Source organism: Acipenser ruthenus, chromosome 27, assembly GCF_902713425.1.
Source record: "Acipenser ruthenus chromosome 27, fAciRut3.2 maternal haplotype, whole genome shotgun sequence".
Taxonomy (NCBI): Eukaryota; Metazoa; Chordata; class Actinopteri; order Acipenseriformes; family Acipenseridae; genus Acipenser; species Acipenser ruthenus.
Genome location: NC_081215.1, coordinates 19,160,845 through 19,176,567, shown reverse-complemented (window position 1 = coordinate 19,176,567; position 15,723 = coordinate 19,160,845). Strand labels below are relative to the sequence as shown.

General features: G+C 37.3%; 1 protein-coding gene across 1 annotated transcript; it reads left to right on the top strand.

The window, feature by feature from the left end:
- Positions 1-2,173: 2,173 nt before the first annotated feature.
- LOC117431943 (cathepsin D-like) lies at positions 2,174-11,390 on the top strand. Its single transcript, XM_034053239.3, has 9 exons — positions 2,174-2,383; positions 4,134-4,290; positions 6,002-6,125; positions 6,392-6,510; positions 6,595-6,794; positions 7,129-7,251; positions 7,931-8,075; positions 10,193-10,291; positions 10,804-11,390. Exons 1-9 carry the CDS (start codon positions 2,322-2,324, stop codon positions 10,963-10,965), a joined length of 1,191 nt encoding a protein of 396 aa, XP_033909130.2. The 5' UTR covers positions 2,174-2,321; the 3' UTR covers positions 10,966-11,390.
- The last annotated feature ends 4,333 nt before the right edge of the window (positions 11,391-15,723 follow it).

The window sequence follows — 15,723 nt, the reverse complement described above, 5'->3', positions numbered from 1 at the left end:
ACCCCATATTTTTGTTTTAATTAATGTGTGCCTTATATTCTATACTTATGCTTTACATACCGTAAAGCAGAGCTTTAAGAGAAAAATTGTTTCAAAGTAAAACAAAAAGTTCAAGGAGCTCATCGGTGCCCTCTTGAGGTCAGACTTGTGTACTGTATTTTTAACCTTTGGAAATAACAGCGCAACTGTACAGATATGGCCAAACGTTTTGCATCACCTTGAATTTTATGATTGAGACCAAAAAAAAAAAAGAAAAACTGTATGACCATATTTAACATCATGTAATCAAAGAAAAAAAGTCTACTGGAAGCCATAATAGTAGTACAGTATTTTATGTTAGATTTTGAAATGTCACCTTTTTCAATTTATAAATAAGCAGTATGTAATTCAATATGTTTCATTCGACTTTATGAAGCAACATTAGTTCATTATATAGGGTGATGCAAAAAACATTTGGCCATAACTGTATACTGCTGGCTTCAGTTGCAGTTCAAGTTACTTATCAAATGTTATAGCTAACTTGAAATATGCAACTGTTCAAGAGCTGAAAACAAGTAAAAAAAAAAAAAAAAGGTCTAATTAAGCAAATTATCAGTTCAATTAAGGGTCTAGTTAAGTAATTGAGAGCTCGGTTGGAATGAAAACCAGTAGCCACGGGGGGAGGGCAGGACCGAGCTTGAAAAGCCCAATCTAAAGCGTTGTTTTGATCAACCATTATCCTGCCGGGAGAAACCACAGTCGGATTGTTTTTGCCATATTCCAGCACTGGGGATATCAGGTCAGACATTTATCCTTGGATCATCCCTAAAATAAGTGTTTTTTGCAAACCAGGTGGATTTACTGCCACTAAAATTCTGGGTATAGATAGATCAAATCTATCCCAAAGTTAGCTGTGACTAATTTCAAAACACTACTACCACAATTTGATATTGAATTATGTTCTGTGTCAATGGATTTTTGCTTACATTTGTGGCCTTAAAAATATACTAAAGTTCAAGAAAGTCAGCAGCAGCTGAATGTGTGCAAATTTTGAATGTGCTAAATAGTCATCATATGATTTCAGAAATCCTGCATCAGCATGGTTAATATCAACAGGAAACATTTGTATTGGGTTTGTACCTCATGTGATTTCCCCCCCCCCCCCCATTAGCAGGAAGTAATGTTTGCAGTCTGGACACAAATTGATTTCATGCAGGTCAACATGCACCTCAATACTGACTATACCCTCTAATTATAACTCTCATTTAAAAATGGATCATGCTTAAAAACAAACAATGCAACGTGGTTTGTATAATTGTGGTTACTGTACTGTGCTTTAGATTAAATGAATAAAAGGTCTGGTACTCTGGTTGAAATAAGATGTTATTTAAATCTGGAAAACAAAATCAGACTCACTTGGAGATTAGTTTTAGAATGTGTTACAATGTTTTCATTCACACCTGCACTAAACTGAGCTAGTTATATTTGACAAAGATATATATATAAAAAAAGAGTAATTTAATTTATAGGTTGCACCAGGGGACTTAAAGGTCTAATATGAGTCACTTGACTCCTACTTATTACATTTAGAATATAAAGCAGGCATTGTAAGTTAGCTGTAGAAGTAGGTCAGGTGCTTGTTTTATTAACCACAATTGGATAACAGCAAATAAACAACAGCGTATTGTCCTTGAAAAACAAAATGCCGCCAAAGGTACTGTTGGCTGGGCAGCGTTTTTACCAACTAGCTGATCAAGAATAGAAAATACTTGTTTGTTCAATTTTTTTAGGCCGTTTACTTTTGTGTGTCTGTTTTACTTCATATTATTTCAACATAAATAATCCTTCTAAAGACACGGTGGTTGCATAGAGATTGTTTTACTTAATATTATTTCAACATAAATAATCCTTCTAACGACATGGTGGTTGCATAGAGATTGTTTTGGAAAGCTTACACATCCAGTCATGTACAGCCAGGTAGACCTGGTGCAGAAACAATGCAATTCAAACGGTGTATATTGACTTTGTCTGAGATAGTTTTTAAATGTGTGCTGTACGTTTTGCAATATGCAGACCTTTTGCTAGTTGTTTATTGTAAATGCCGTTGACAAACTAGTATTGCAAAATCCGCGGAGACTGTAACATGACCGGAAACACTTGGAATTGGTAAGCTTGGGAGGTGACTTTGGCGCTTGCTGGCGCCGCACCATCACATGACTGTTTGCAATATTAAGGTCAGCTGACTGAGGGTGCTTAAACTCTAACGAAACTGCTTTGTCACTGTTTAAATACCATTCAAGGAACCAACGTTTAGCATTAACATCCAGAAGAACAACAACATAATGAAATTCTCGTATATAATCCTGTTTGCTGCCTTTATCGCGACCACCAATGCTATTGTCAGGTAAGCATGTCAGTCACATAACTGCTGTTGCAACAGTATTATTTGTATGTAATAAAGAGGCACCAACACGTTTCTAGCACAAATAAATCGAAATGTGTTCATTGCATGTACTAAAAATCAAATTGAGCTTTAACATATTTCATTTTCAATTAGCGCATTCACAGTTATGTATGTTTAAGTTGTAATTAAAGCGAGGAAAAACAACAGCCTTGGCTTCTTAATCTACACACATTAATTCCATGTTGTCTCGCGCTGTGTACTACCTTTATTAAAACTTGTATAATAAACAAATGTAACAGAAAACTCTGTAGACTTCGTCTTGCGGCATTTAACATTTGTTCTGTTGATCTACTTGCAAGTCATTTAAACATTGTCATTATGTAAGTTTACCAGTTTTATTCTGTTCATACAGGCCTACTGATAAGTTACAAATTCACTTCTGTTGTAAATTGTATGCAGACCTCACTCACATCGATAGCCTAAACTGCAGAGTAGCATCAAATCAGTGCAACATTAATTTAAACAATGCATTCATTTTTAGGAATTTAAAATGAGAAATATTGTATACTGTAGTGGGACCATTCAGATACGTAACAAAGTCAATTATACTGGCGAATAGGGAGAGTTTGTTTATGTAAGAGTGTAGCTAAAGGATTGGTTTATTCATTGCATGCAGGGTGATTTTAATTTCGTTGCAACGCATTTCAGAAGCATTAATGGCAGTCAGAACAGGTAAATGGTGTGTGTTTGGTAGCGTCTGTGTCCCTTGGGGGAAACGAGGGCACCCATGCACAACACATAACAATGCCCACGTGTATTGGGTATGCATTTCTATTATTGAAATATCCACCTTAAATCTAAAGTTGTTGGGGTTTCCATCTATCTGCTAAAAGTAACCCAAGTAGTTTCAAATTCCTCTTTTAGAAAAGGATCAGTAATGCTTTGAAACAGTACCTGTTTCAATTGCACATCACAGGAAAGCAAAATAAAAAGTATTTTTATTCCATTATCAATTCATTAATAAGTTGATCATCTTTTTAAATAACCTGTGTTTGACACTGGAGATTGCAGAGTCTGAGGCAACAGTCAAGATAATGACCAACAGTACAGAGCAATATGGAGAGGTTAATAAAAACACGACCTAATAATAAATGTGACATTTTAGAATATGGCACAAAGGCTTCACATAAACTGTGTTGTTCTACAGCTATGGCCAAAAGTGTTGCATCACCTAGAATTTTAGGATGGAGACATGATTTAAAAAAATAAATAAAAAAATAAACAATTTAGATCAAAGAAACTACAAAATGATATTGCAAAAGTCTACTGGAAGCCATAATAATAGTTAAGTATTTCATGTTAGATTTTGAAATGTCACATTTTAAAATGTTAATTTTTTAAGTATATGGGAAAACTACATAGCGGTATATAATTCAGTATGTTACCCTAACATTATTCAGTAGGTTTCATTTGACTTTATGAAACAAAATTAGATAATTCTATAGAGAGATGCAAGACTTTTGGCCATAGCTGCATGTACCCTTTAACCTATAAACCTCATTAACTGAAGAGCTTGAAGCAGGCCAACAGCCAGTCTGATTAGTCTGGCCGCTTCACCAAATCTTTTTAGTAAACATGTGCACATAAAGAATATGCACAATTAACAATGTCAGTATACAGAGGGCTCTGTGTCCTGAAGTTTTGAAGGGCTGTAGTATCCCCTCAACCTGCTTTTTCTCCTCTTTTGAAGAATTCCTCTTAAAAAGTTCCGATCTCTCAGAAGAACTCTGTCCGATGCTGGTAGAAGTGTTGAAGGGCTGGTCTCCGAAGAACATAATTTAAAATACAATCTGGGCTTCCCTTCCAGTGATGGGCCTACCCCAGAGACTCTCAAAAACTATCTTGATGTGAGTACAAAAATTAATAAAAATAAATAAATAAAAAATACCTTGATGTGATCTAAGGGAGATGGAATGCGTCTTAGAAAGTGATGTTACATTTTACACAATAAAGGTATTCTCTTTGTAGCCTTTGCTTTTTTTGCGGACAGCAGTGTGCCATTTGACTCCTACTCCTTAATCAAACCTGTTTAATCTGCTTGCCTTTTGTGTTCATGCTGATCAATGCCATTTTGTTTCCAGAAATATGTTCTCACGATAACCACATTAGCGCTGTGCTGGTTATAAAATAAGTGTGGTGATAAGGAGTGTTTTGTTTTGTTCTTGAAAGCGCTAAAGAGGGATAAGCCTATTTGAGTTACTGTTTGAGTTCTACAGTAATAGTCATGCGATGTGGAGCACTGGGCTGGTCCAGAGACACTCAGGTCATTGCTTTGTGTTAATGTCACCCTCTTCATTAAGTTAAAGATGAATTACCTATTACTTTAAGGAGTTAAGACCAGTAGCCTGTGAAAGATCAGGAAAGATGTTTGCAGTAAATAAAGTAACATGGTGTGATCAGGCTTTCCCACCTCAATCTGCCTTGTCAGCTTGCTGTTTGCTTTACCAGGCTATTTATTAATTCATCATCACATGCTCTGGGACACAGGCTTTATTACGCATTGTTTAGTGTATTTGCCAACAGACAAGTCACAACAGAGTACTAACCCTTACAAAATAGAGCTGCAGTTATTAACAGTATGTTAGCCATGGTTTATGCTAGCACTTCAGTACATGGGTATTTTGCTGTGTAACTGCAAAGTTTCTTTTTATCTTGTAAAGAGAATTTAAAATGCAAACAGAAAAACGAACACCTATATGATTGCAAGAGTCCTGCACTGTTTTGATTGTAAGTTAGTCACACATGTCTGAATTTGTTTGAACTCCTCTGATTCTGTGGGGTAATATTGGTGCAAGAGAAGCAGAACTTGATGAGGGACTACAATTGACATGAATTAAAATGCCTTGCATTTTTATACTATTAATTTGGGGAACTGTTTTAAGATGCTTTAATACCATTGAAATTTCCATGTGAAGGCTTATGGAAAATGTGTTAACCAACTTATGCATTCTCTTAAGAAATAGTGGCAAAAGTCAACAGGCACGTGAGCGTGCTGAGTGTGCATACTGCTAGCACCTGACCGCTTGCTGAAGTGTGCAGCTCAAAACCACATGTGGTCAGCTTGCACTGTCGTATCGATAGCAGGGTGCTTTAGTGTTAGTGGATCCACACAAAGTTTAATGTCAAGGGGAAACGTTGACAGCAAGTTTGACTTTTTTACTCCAGCTGTTAAACAATTCCCAAATAGTAATGAAAACTGTATTGTTTTCTAATTCTGTATTATTTGGGACTGAAACAAAAGATAACTACCATTCATTTAATATGGATGTCTCCCACCTGACTACTGGATAGTTTCATCAAGGAAATGGTTATGATTGCCATTCAAGAAGTGACAGTTTGGTAGTTCTGTACATTTTCCATTTCACACAATAATACTCCTTTTATCTGCCCTATATGAGCAGTATTCTCATCCTGTCTAGTAGAATTAAGAAGTAGAGGTTCACTTCTTATGCAGTCCAAGGCCAAATACCCTGCTGTCCGGTTTACAATGTGATTTTAGCCTCTCAGTCTGTTTACATGTACAGTGTTGTCTGATTTGTCGAATCTGTGTCCTTCCAGGCTCAGTACTATGGAGAGATTGGGATCGGGACTCCTCCTCAGCTTTTCACTGTGGTCTTTGATACCGGCTCTTCCAACCTGTGGGTGCCTTCTATCCACTGCTCGCTGACTGATATTGCTTGCTGTAAGTTTTATGGGAATGCTTGCCATTTTAAAGTGTGGTCATTCCAGATCAAGGTGGCCAAATTCTGGAAAGGTGGTTATTCTGTGTTTGAAAGATAAAATGCATCTGATAGAGAAAGGGCTGTGCCCCTCAAGGTCTTTTGGTAATCCCTCAAAAATTTACATTTTTGCTAAACTGTTTGGAGCTTTAATAAACAACGTGCATGCATTATTGAGATTTTTCTAGTGCTTTCCCAATCTAGCAATCTTTTCTTCATTTCCTTTTAGTGCTTCACCACAAGTATAACTCTGCAAAATCAAGCACCTACGTGAAGAATGGGGCAGCATTTGCAATCCAGTATGGCTCGGGTAGTCTTTCTGGGTATCTTAGCCAAGATACGTGCAAGGTACACAACAGCACGTGTTTGGTTTTTAAACATTATCTTTTATTGTCCATAGTGCATGAGTAAATCCCTTTCTTTGTTTCTCAGATTGGGGACATTTCTATAGACGGTCAGGTGTTTGGGGAAGCCATCAAACAACCTGGGGTGGCGTTCATTGCTGCCAAGTTTGATGGAATCCTGGGCATGGCTTACCCAAAGATCGCTGTGGATGAAGTGACTCCAGTCTTTGATAATATCATGAGTCAGAAAAAAGTCGAAAAGAATGTCTTCTCTTTTTACCTAAACAGGTAATGCTGATCCTTCAGTGAAGCTCAACCTCTTTAGTACTTTCTTAAGACAAAACCATTGCAGTATTTTACAAAATGTATTTTGCCAAAGCAGTGGGGGTGTGTAATGTACAAAGTGTGCTATTTATATGAAGAACTGAGGCGATATCTTGTAATGCAAGTGAATGCCGAAGTTGCAAAACATTGTAGCTGGCTATACACAATATATGTACTGTACTTCATTTGTCATATCGTCAGTGTTAATTTTATTAACAGTTGCTGTGAGTGCATCACTAATTAACTTAATCTGTTTCATCATCATTTTTTGATTTATGTCTAAAATCTGTCATCTCAGGAACCCAGCCACTCAACCAGGGGGTGAACTGCTGCTGGGGGGAACTGATCCCAAATATTACACTGGAGAGTTCAACTACCTGAACATCACACGCCAGGCCTACTGGCAGATCCATATGGATGAGTAAGTAGAGGCTTTATATTGTGCCAAAGCCATTTGATATACAAACCATGCGGTTGGATACATAGGATTAGAATTAGGGGTGTAATTAAATAGTCTTAACAACTAGACGGTTTCTATTTTAGTAAGGAATATAAAGTCTTAAGCTGGATGAGTAAAACTCCCTTATACAGTCTTCCTGTTTGCATCTCTGTTTTATTGATGAACCCAGTATACATTTAATATATATACTTTTAGTTTCCTTTTTTATTGACTGAAGCTTTCCTTTCTGATTCAACCTTGTCATTTGTCAGTAAAAAAAATGAACATAGCAGATTTACCATAATAATGTATGTTGTAGAATCCCCTGATTCCACTGATTTGAAACATCTCATTCCAGCACTTGCTCATACAAACAGTAAGAAGGGGCAGACGCTTTCTCAGGATATATGTAAATGCCCTCTAGATGATACTGAGCTCTTGGCTGACATTTTCAGTAGTAAATCTAAAGCAGAATGGCACACCGAAACAATGTGAGCCAATGGATACCGACCCTTGGGAAAACAGGCACAGAAAACATCACTGTGTTCTTTAATTATTTAATTTACAGATTGCCTTTTTCATTTATAGATCTTGTATTTATTGAACACTTTCATTGTACTGGTGGTGTTATGTTTAAAACAGTCTTATTTGTTTTGTACAGGATGAGTGTTGGAAGCCAGCTGACTCTGTGCAAGGGGGGTTGTGAAGCTATCGTGGATACTGGAACCTCTCTCATCACTGGACCGTCGGCAGAGGTGAAAGCACTGCAGAAAGCCATCGGAGCTGTCCCACTCATCCAGGGGGAGGTACGTCTGAAAGCAAAATGACCACATGTAGTGTGCATGTGTGTAATATACAGGGTGATTAGAAAGTTTACCACATCAATGATATGGTGCATTGGTGTGGTAAACTTACTTTCTAATTTTATATATATACACACACACACACTTGTAGTCAAAAGTTTACATACCCCAGTGTAAAATTTATAATTTCTAGACATTTCTCAAACAAAGAATTTTAGGAAAAATCATTTGTAGCAAAAGTAAACTTTTGTGTATGAGGGGGAAATCCAAAAATGCTACTGCAAAAGTGTTCATACCCTTTGATTCTATAATAGTTGTCTACAAGTTGCTAGAAAATTCAATGTGGTAATGCAGAACCTAATTCTAGAAAATGCTGGATTGCGGGTTAACATTCTTAGAGTATAAAAGGGTTAGGCATAGGGTGATTGCTGTCATTACCAATAAGTCAATATGGGCAGAAAAAGTAAATAGCTGTCTGAAGAATTATTTATTGTCCTAAAGCTGGAGAAGGTTTCAAGAAGATTTCCAATTTTTTTTTTTCCAATATTTGAGTATCCCAATTTCAACCAATTGTTTCTATTATCAAGAAGTACAAGACTCCTGGTACTGTCGCAATACTCCCTCGGTCTGGAAGAAAGGTTCTTTCACCAAGAACAAGTAGAAGAATTGTGAGGAAGGTTAATAACAATCCGAGATTGACTGCCACAGAGCAACTTGCTATATTGTAGTGGAGTAGTGGTTAGGGCTCTGGACTCTTGACCAGAGGGTCGTGGGTTCAATCCCCGGTCGGTGACCCTGCTGTTGTACCCTTGGGCAAGGTACTTTACCTAGATTGCTCCAGTAAAAACCCAACTGTATAAGTGGGTAATTGTATGTAAAAATAATGTGATATCTTGTAACAATTGTAAGTCGCCCTGGATAAGGGCGTCTGCTAAGAAATAAATAATAATAATAATAATAATTCAAAGTGAATTCACTGCAAGTGGGACTGGGCTTTCCATTTCAACCATAGGTAGAGTATAGCATGGTGACGGTCTCAGTGGTCGCAGGCCAAGGAAGAAGCCACTGTTAGGAAAACGTCACAAGTACAGTCACTTACAAAAAGTTTGCAAAACGGCATTTGAATGATTGATATAAGTTCTGGTCAAAGGTTTTGTGGAGTGATGAAACGAAAATCTAGCTATTTGGTCACGCTGATAGTTTTTAGATTTGGAGAAAGTCTGGTGAGGCGTACAAAGAAAAAATGCCAAACTTGCTGTCAAGCATGGAGGTGGCAATATCCTTCTATGGGGCTGTTTTTCCTCTCATGGCACAGGAAATGTAGTTCCAATACATGGTATAATGGATTCCATAGCATACCAAAAGCTATTGGCCAATCATCTGAAACCTTCCGCTGCAAAACTTGCTAAGGCACAACTGGAAGTTCCAACACAACAACGATCCAAAGCACACATCAAAATGTACTTCAGAATGGTTAAAGAAGAATAAAATCAAGGTTCTGGAATGGCCTAGTCAAAGTCCCGCTCTAAATCCGATTGATAATCTTTGGTATGAGTTGGAGAAAGCTGTGCATAAGAGAAGTCCTTGGAATTTGAATGAACTGGAACAATTTTGCATTGAATGGTTAAAAATCACTAAATAATCATGCCACAAGCTCATGGACAAATATCCTAATTGTTCATTGCTAAAGGTGCCTCAACTAGCTATGAATTTCATTTTCCTTGTCACGGTATGAATAATTTTGAATTGGCATTTTTGGAGTTTTGCAAAAAGATTGGTGAAATAAATGTAACTTGTTTTTCCTCATAAGCAATACGTTTGCTACAAAAGATATTTCCTAAAATTCTTTGTTTTTGAGAAATTTCTAGAAATTATAAATTTCCATTGGGGAACTACAACTGTGTGTAGTATATAAGAATTCTCAATTTATAGTAGGATAGCACCTATACCACATTTCACTATGATGGCAGGTCATTTTGTTTAATCCTAGACAGAATTGTCCCAAGTATTAACATTAACTTGAAGTGTTTTTATATTGAATATCCAGCTACTGGTAAGTGAGAAATGCATAACTGTGTAAATATCTTAAAGTGTAACAAAGTCAATCATTGTCTTTTCAGTACATGGTTGATTGTAAGAAAGTGGCCACTCTTCCTGCCATCTCTTTCAAACTTGGAGGTCAGACCTACACCCTGACAGGAGATCAGTACATCTTGAAGGTGAGCTGTTTGAAAGGTTTTCATTTGAGACCAAAGCATGGATCTGAGGAGTGGCACAAGAGGGCGCTGTGCCATTGGTGTTGCATTTGGAAATCCCAAACACCAGTTACTAGAAATACCTGTTCTTTTAATATGTAGCCAGTGGACCTTGGATAACAGAATGCACTGATAGACTGTGATGTTGCTATTGGGGGGGATTATAAATATGTAATGCATGGCCGAGTAAAATTTAAGTTATAGTATATAAGAAATGTAGCTATAGCTTTATATAAACTGGACGATATACATACTGTGTACAAGAATAAGTTCCCCAAAGATAGATATGCCTTTCACAAAGATTTAAACGATCATTTAAGTCTTTTGTTTTTCAGAAGGAACTGTGTTTTTAATAAGGTTTCTAGACTATGGAATTGAAGAAAAACAAACCTATTTCACAGATGCATTTCAAAACGTATGACTTCATGGACCGGCTTTTCTGACGTTTTGTTTTTTGGCCTTTTCTTTTCCCGTAGGAAAGTCAAGCCGGCCAGACTATCTGTCTGAGTGGCTTCATGGGGCTTGACATCCCAGCCCCGGCTGGGCCTCTGTGGATCCTGGGAGATGTGTTTATTGGCCAGTATTACACTGAGTTTGATCGGGAAAACAACAGGGTGGGTTTTGCAAAATCGAAATAAACGTGACCATTTTCACAATCTGTGTGGGAGGGGGAAAAAAATACTAAAATTGCACACGCATTGTTTCCGTTACTCCTACACACTTTAGAACCAAGTAGCAATATGTTTGCATTAAAGGTAGACCCCAGTGACTCATTTATTAATAGATGAGTGCTTTTTCTGTTACTAAATGCAGAAAAAAAAATAAAAAGTTCAATTTAATGTGAGAGTTGTAATTCAGGGCTCCATGCTGTTCTGTTTTTGTTTAGGTTTTTGGCAAAATGTTTGTTTTATCTGAGATGATGATGCAACAGGTTTGTTTGTTTTAACAGGTATGTTAGCAATGTCTAGTTTAATGTAGCTGCTGTTACATATCAGAAATCGTACCTCTTGATGTTGCAGCCTTTTTAGGTAATAATTGGATCTAAATAAATTAACAAGCTAGATTCACTTGTCTTTTTTTTCCCAATAAATAACTGTCCAGTGACTGAATGCTCCACCTGCAAACTGATACTTGTGGACATGGAGTTAACAACCAGTACAGTAAATTTATGCTGGGATTTTGTAAAACAGCCAGTATCGTTTTTAATCGAGCCCCTCATACATGTAGTCATGATATCCTCAACTTGGAATATAACAGTAACTTCAGTCTCTGGATTATTTAATCTAATTTTAAATGTTGTATGTATACATGGCACCTCTTACTCTTTGTGATCACTGCCTTGTTAGAACAAAAATTGGGGCTTTAATACGCTGATAAGGCCAACTCCATTGGCTATTTTAACATCCTCAGACTCCAGATCACTGGAATACTTTTAACACCTGACATACAAAGTACAAGGAAAATTGTTTGTGCCACAGCAACTGTGATCTCTTTCTTAACCTTTCTGCGGATTGGTGATGTATAAGCTACTTACATGGTTTGGTCATGTGTAACTGATGGATTTACTAGTGAGCAGGAGGATGATGGGAAATGCAGGGGTCCTATAACCAGGTACACAGGAAGTGAACTCGTAGTGTATGTCCTGTTTCCTTTTATGGATTCAGAATATTTAAGCCACGTTTGTGACTTCTACACAAAAATGTATTGTGTGTTCAGAAAAGTGTATGCATGCGTCTGTTGAAATATTCAAAACAAATGTTATAAAAAAGGAAACTATTGTCAAGATACAGTAATTTTCACATTTTCTTACTCAAAAGTCCATTGTCTGTAGCCTGCCTGTCGATGGTCAAAGTGCACAGATGTGTGTCATGTTGTTACTGTTTGAGCATGTAGTTGCTGCTGATGAAGATGGTTATCAAAAACAAACAGAACTGCGTGGAGCAGGCAGTTTACAATCCAATGCAATTTAGGGGCTGAAACAAGGATATGTGCAAAGTAATTTGAGGCTGCAAAACACCCATATTGTTGCCAAGAAATGTGTTTGAAATATGTGATATTGAAATATATTCAAATGAAGGAAATAGCAGGGAATCTAGGCAGGGATCTGGAATGAGATGTAAAGATGTTGCCTTGCACCTGGGCAATTGCTGACCCTCCAAAAGCTTTGCACCTCCTCCGACAAGGTGCAAACCATTGTAGAAGTGAGTAATTAAGAGCTTATAAAACCACACACCTTCAGGGACCTGTCATTGGCCCCAGGATGCCTGCTGTGGTACACATCCTGATGCGGAGACGCTTGTTGAGGACAGGTAAGAAAACCTTTGGAGAAGGGCAAGACGGAGAAGACGTCGCATATTCAAACCCAGGGTCACTTTGTTTGTGATGGATTGTCTTCTCCGCTTACCCCTCCAGCGGTGTCAACAGTGATGTGGATGGCGGCCCTCCTCCTGTTCCTGCTGCGTTGCGAGTTTCGCGTTTGTTTTTTTGTTTGGTTTGATTTTCGTGCTCCACAAATCTCATACAGCGCCTACTACTCTGTACTCCTAACTCACGTCACCTTTGGGCTGTAAGTGTAGCCGCTAAATATCCCGATGCACAGGCGGCGCTCATTACTACCCTCTTTATCATGACTGCAGCTCATTATTTGTGCATGTTGAGTAATTTGCATTGCTCTTAAGCTTACATAGGCTGCAGTGCAAAATAATTGCCTGGCTGCTAGGCAATTGGGATTTGGCAGCCGCAATTGTTTGAACTGTGCCTATCCTTACATCAGCCCCTTACTGTCTTCATTTTTCAAACCAACCAGAAACCTTGAGCATAAGGTTACATATATATATACTTGACTTTTTTTTTTTTTGTTTGTCAAACATTTTAATTGAAATCGGAATATTTTATATAAAAAAAAAAATCACAGGTGGTGACTGACAGGTTTTGGAATAATTCTAAACACATTTATCGCAGGTAATATTTTACAAAAATATATGCTGCAATGTTAGGGCATTATTATGACATCTGTACATGTTCAGTCAATCACCAGAATAACCATAATTCTTATCTCCTATATTTTAGCAGTGCAAAAGGGAAAAATATAAAAAAATAAAGCTTATTTGTATCATAATCTCACAATATAAATATTATTTACAGACAAGACCAGTATCTTTAGTTAGCTTATTGATTTTGCTCCAAACTTTAAATATACTTTATTAGGAAACATGAACTGTGTTTAAAAACTTCAAATAATTCCTAAAAACATTTCAGATGGTTGTCCAAAGAAACAATCTAAAAAATAAACTTCAACAGACTTAAACTAAATTTCTGTGGTGGTGTAGGTGGATGTCTTTGCAAGGTCAGGGTCTTCGAAAACAACTTTGGGGCCAATATCGACCCCTGTAGGTGGATCTTCAAAAAACACCTTAGACTCGGTTCTAAGTGAATCAGGATGTTCGTCCTTTTTGTCATCGCTTGACTCATCTCCCTCTTCTAAGTCCGCCTCATCTTCCACCTCCAGGTCATTCTCGATTATCACCATGTCTTCTTTGGCATTGGGGACAATGTCCTCCTTGAACCACACAGATTTTTCATAAGTATTGTAGCCTTCATTAGCGAACTGCAACCTGGTTTCTTTTTAAGGGAGTCTTGTCCAAACTGTCATTAGATGAAGAAAAACAGGTTATTTCAAACAATATTTTTTATTGACAAATGAACATGAATCACGAGAAAGTCTTTATCATCGTATATTAGCCGTACTATTCCACAATGATATTCAATCTTACACTTAAATGGGATTCTTGCTTATTAGAAGCCTTCGTAAGCTCACATTTCAGCTGTAGGCACACAAGATCCTTTCAAGCCCCCCTGTCACTTACTAAACACACCTCGTTCTACCTGCAGAAAGATGCTTTTCTTTCATATGATGTTCATCACGACATACAACCAATCCATCAATGTATTTGTATAAATAAGGTGCTGTACTTACAGTATCACATACTAAGCTGGTTTGTAATATCTGCTCCCAGTCCTTTTTTCCTTTATGGATTTTAAATACCAGCACACCGATGATTGCCATACAAAGAACCAGCAAGACAGCTAAACTTGCCCCAAGGGCAGCCATGTCCTCTGAGCTGAAACCTCCTTTTGGAACAGGGGCTCCTGCAAAATAAAAGGCCGATGCTGACTTGGTAACAATTTCAAAAAAGGACTGCATTAACTATTTCCAACCTTTTCTAAGCAGCATAGGACCTAAAACTACATATATATATATATATATATATATATATATATATATATATATATATATATATAATCACTAATTATACCACAGTCTAACAGACTGTAAAACTGTTATTCAGTCCCACAGCGGGAACGATCATACAAATGATTCTCTGTGCAAGAGGTGCTATTCAAAGATGCTTCCGCATTTAAAAGCGGCAAACTGCTATGCAAGTGCCTGAACTTAAGATAGCATTGTTAAACTATTGATTTATCCTAGCCTGAGGAATATGTGAGTGTTTGAATCCCTTTATGAACAGCATTTAGGACACTGTAAGGAGCAAAGAGCTTGATTGCTGATTGTTGTTATCTGTAGTGTTATAGATTAATTGTTTAGATTCAGCAGCCCAATTTCGGGGACCTCAGGTTTATTCACAGACCCCTCTTTGCTACAGGTTGGGCCCAGTTGGATAACTTTAAGAAAAATACATTGGAAATTATGCAACAGCCGTCAACATTGAGATCAACAAAACAGAAAAATAATATGCACAATCTTGGGGGGTCTAACAGAGGAAAATCCTAATGATACTACACTGTAACTCTACATTAATATGGTTGCTATGGTGATCAATTGGCCCCTTATCAACATTACTATGGACCGGAATGTGGATCAAGCTGTACAGCATTACTGATTGTGCAAAGGAAGTACTCCAGGAAAGAAATAAAAAAGTATAACCCAATAGAGCTTCAATTAAAATTGTATTCTCAATTCTGATGCTAATGCTGCAAACCAATTAAACTTGCATTATGTGTGATGGCACTCAGGACTAAATTGAGTATTGATCCACTTCTGAGTTCACTCTTCGCTGACTATTTCAGCCTCTACTTGGGAGTTTCAATTACATTACCAGTGCTCGCTAGTCATTTTATTTTACAGAGCTAATAGTTAGCTATGGTAGAATTAGCTGCAAAATGCCGCATGATAGGTAATTTCAGTGAGATACGCATGAGGAGAAAATGTATCATGGACAGTTTATCAATAGCACATAAATTAAATTGATATGGTAAGGCTGCTCTTCGTGTTCTAGAAGCCTGCTGTAGATATGTAATGTAGCTAGATCAGCCAGTGTCTTTATATTAGTAAGTGCCAGCGCCATCTAGTGCACAGCAGCGTATTGCTAGTACAC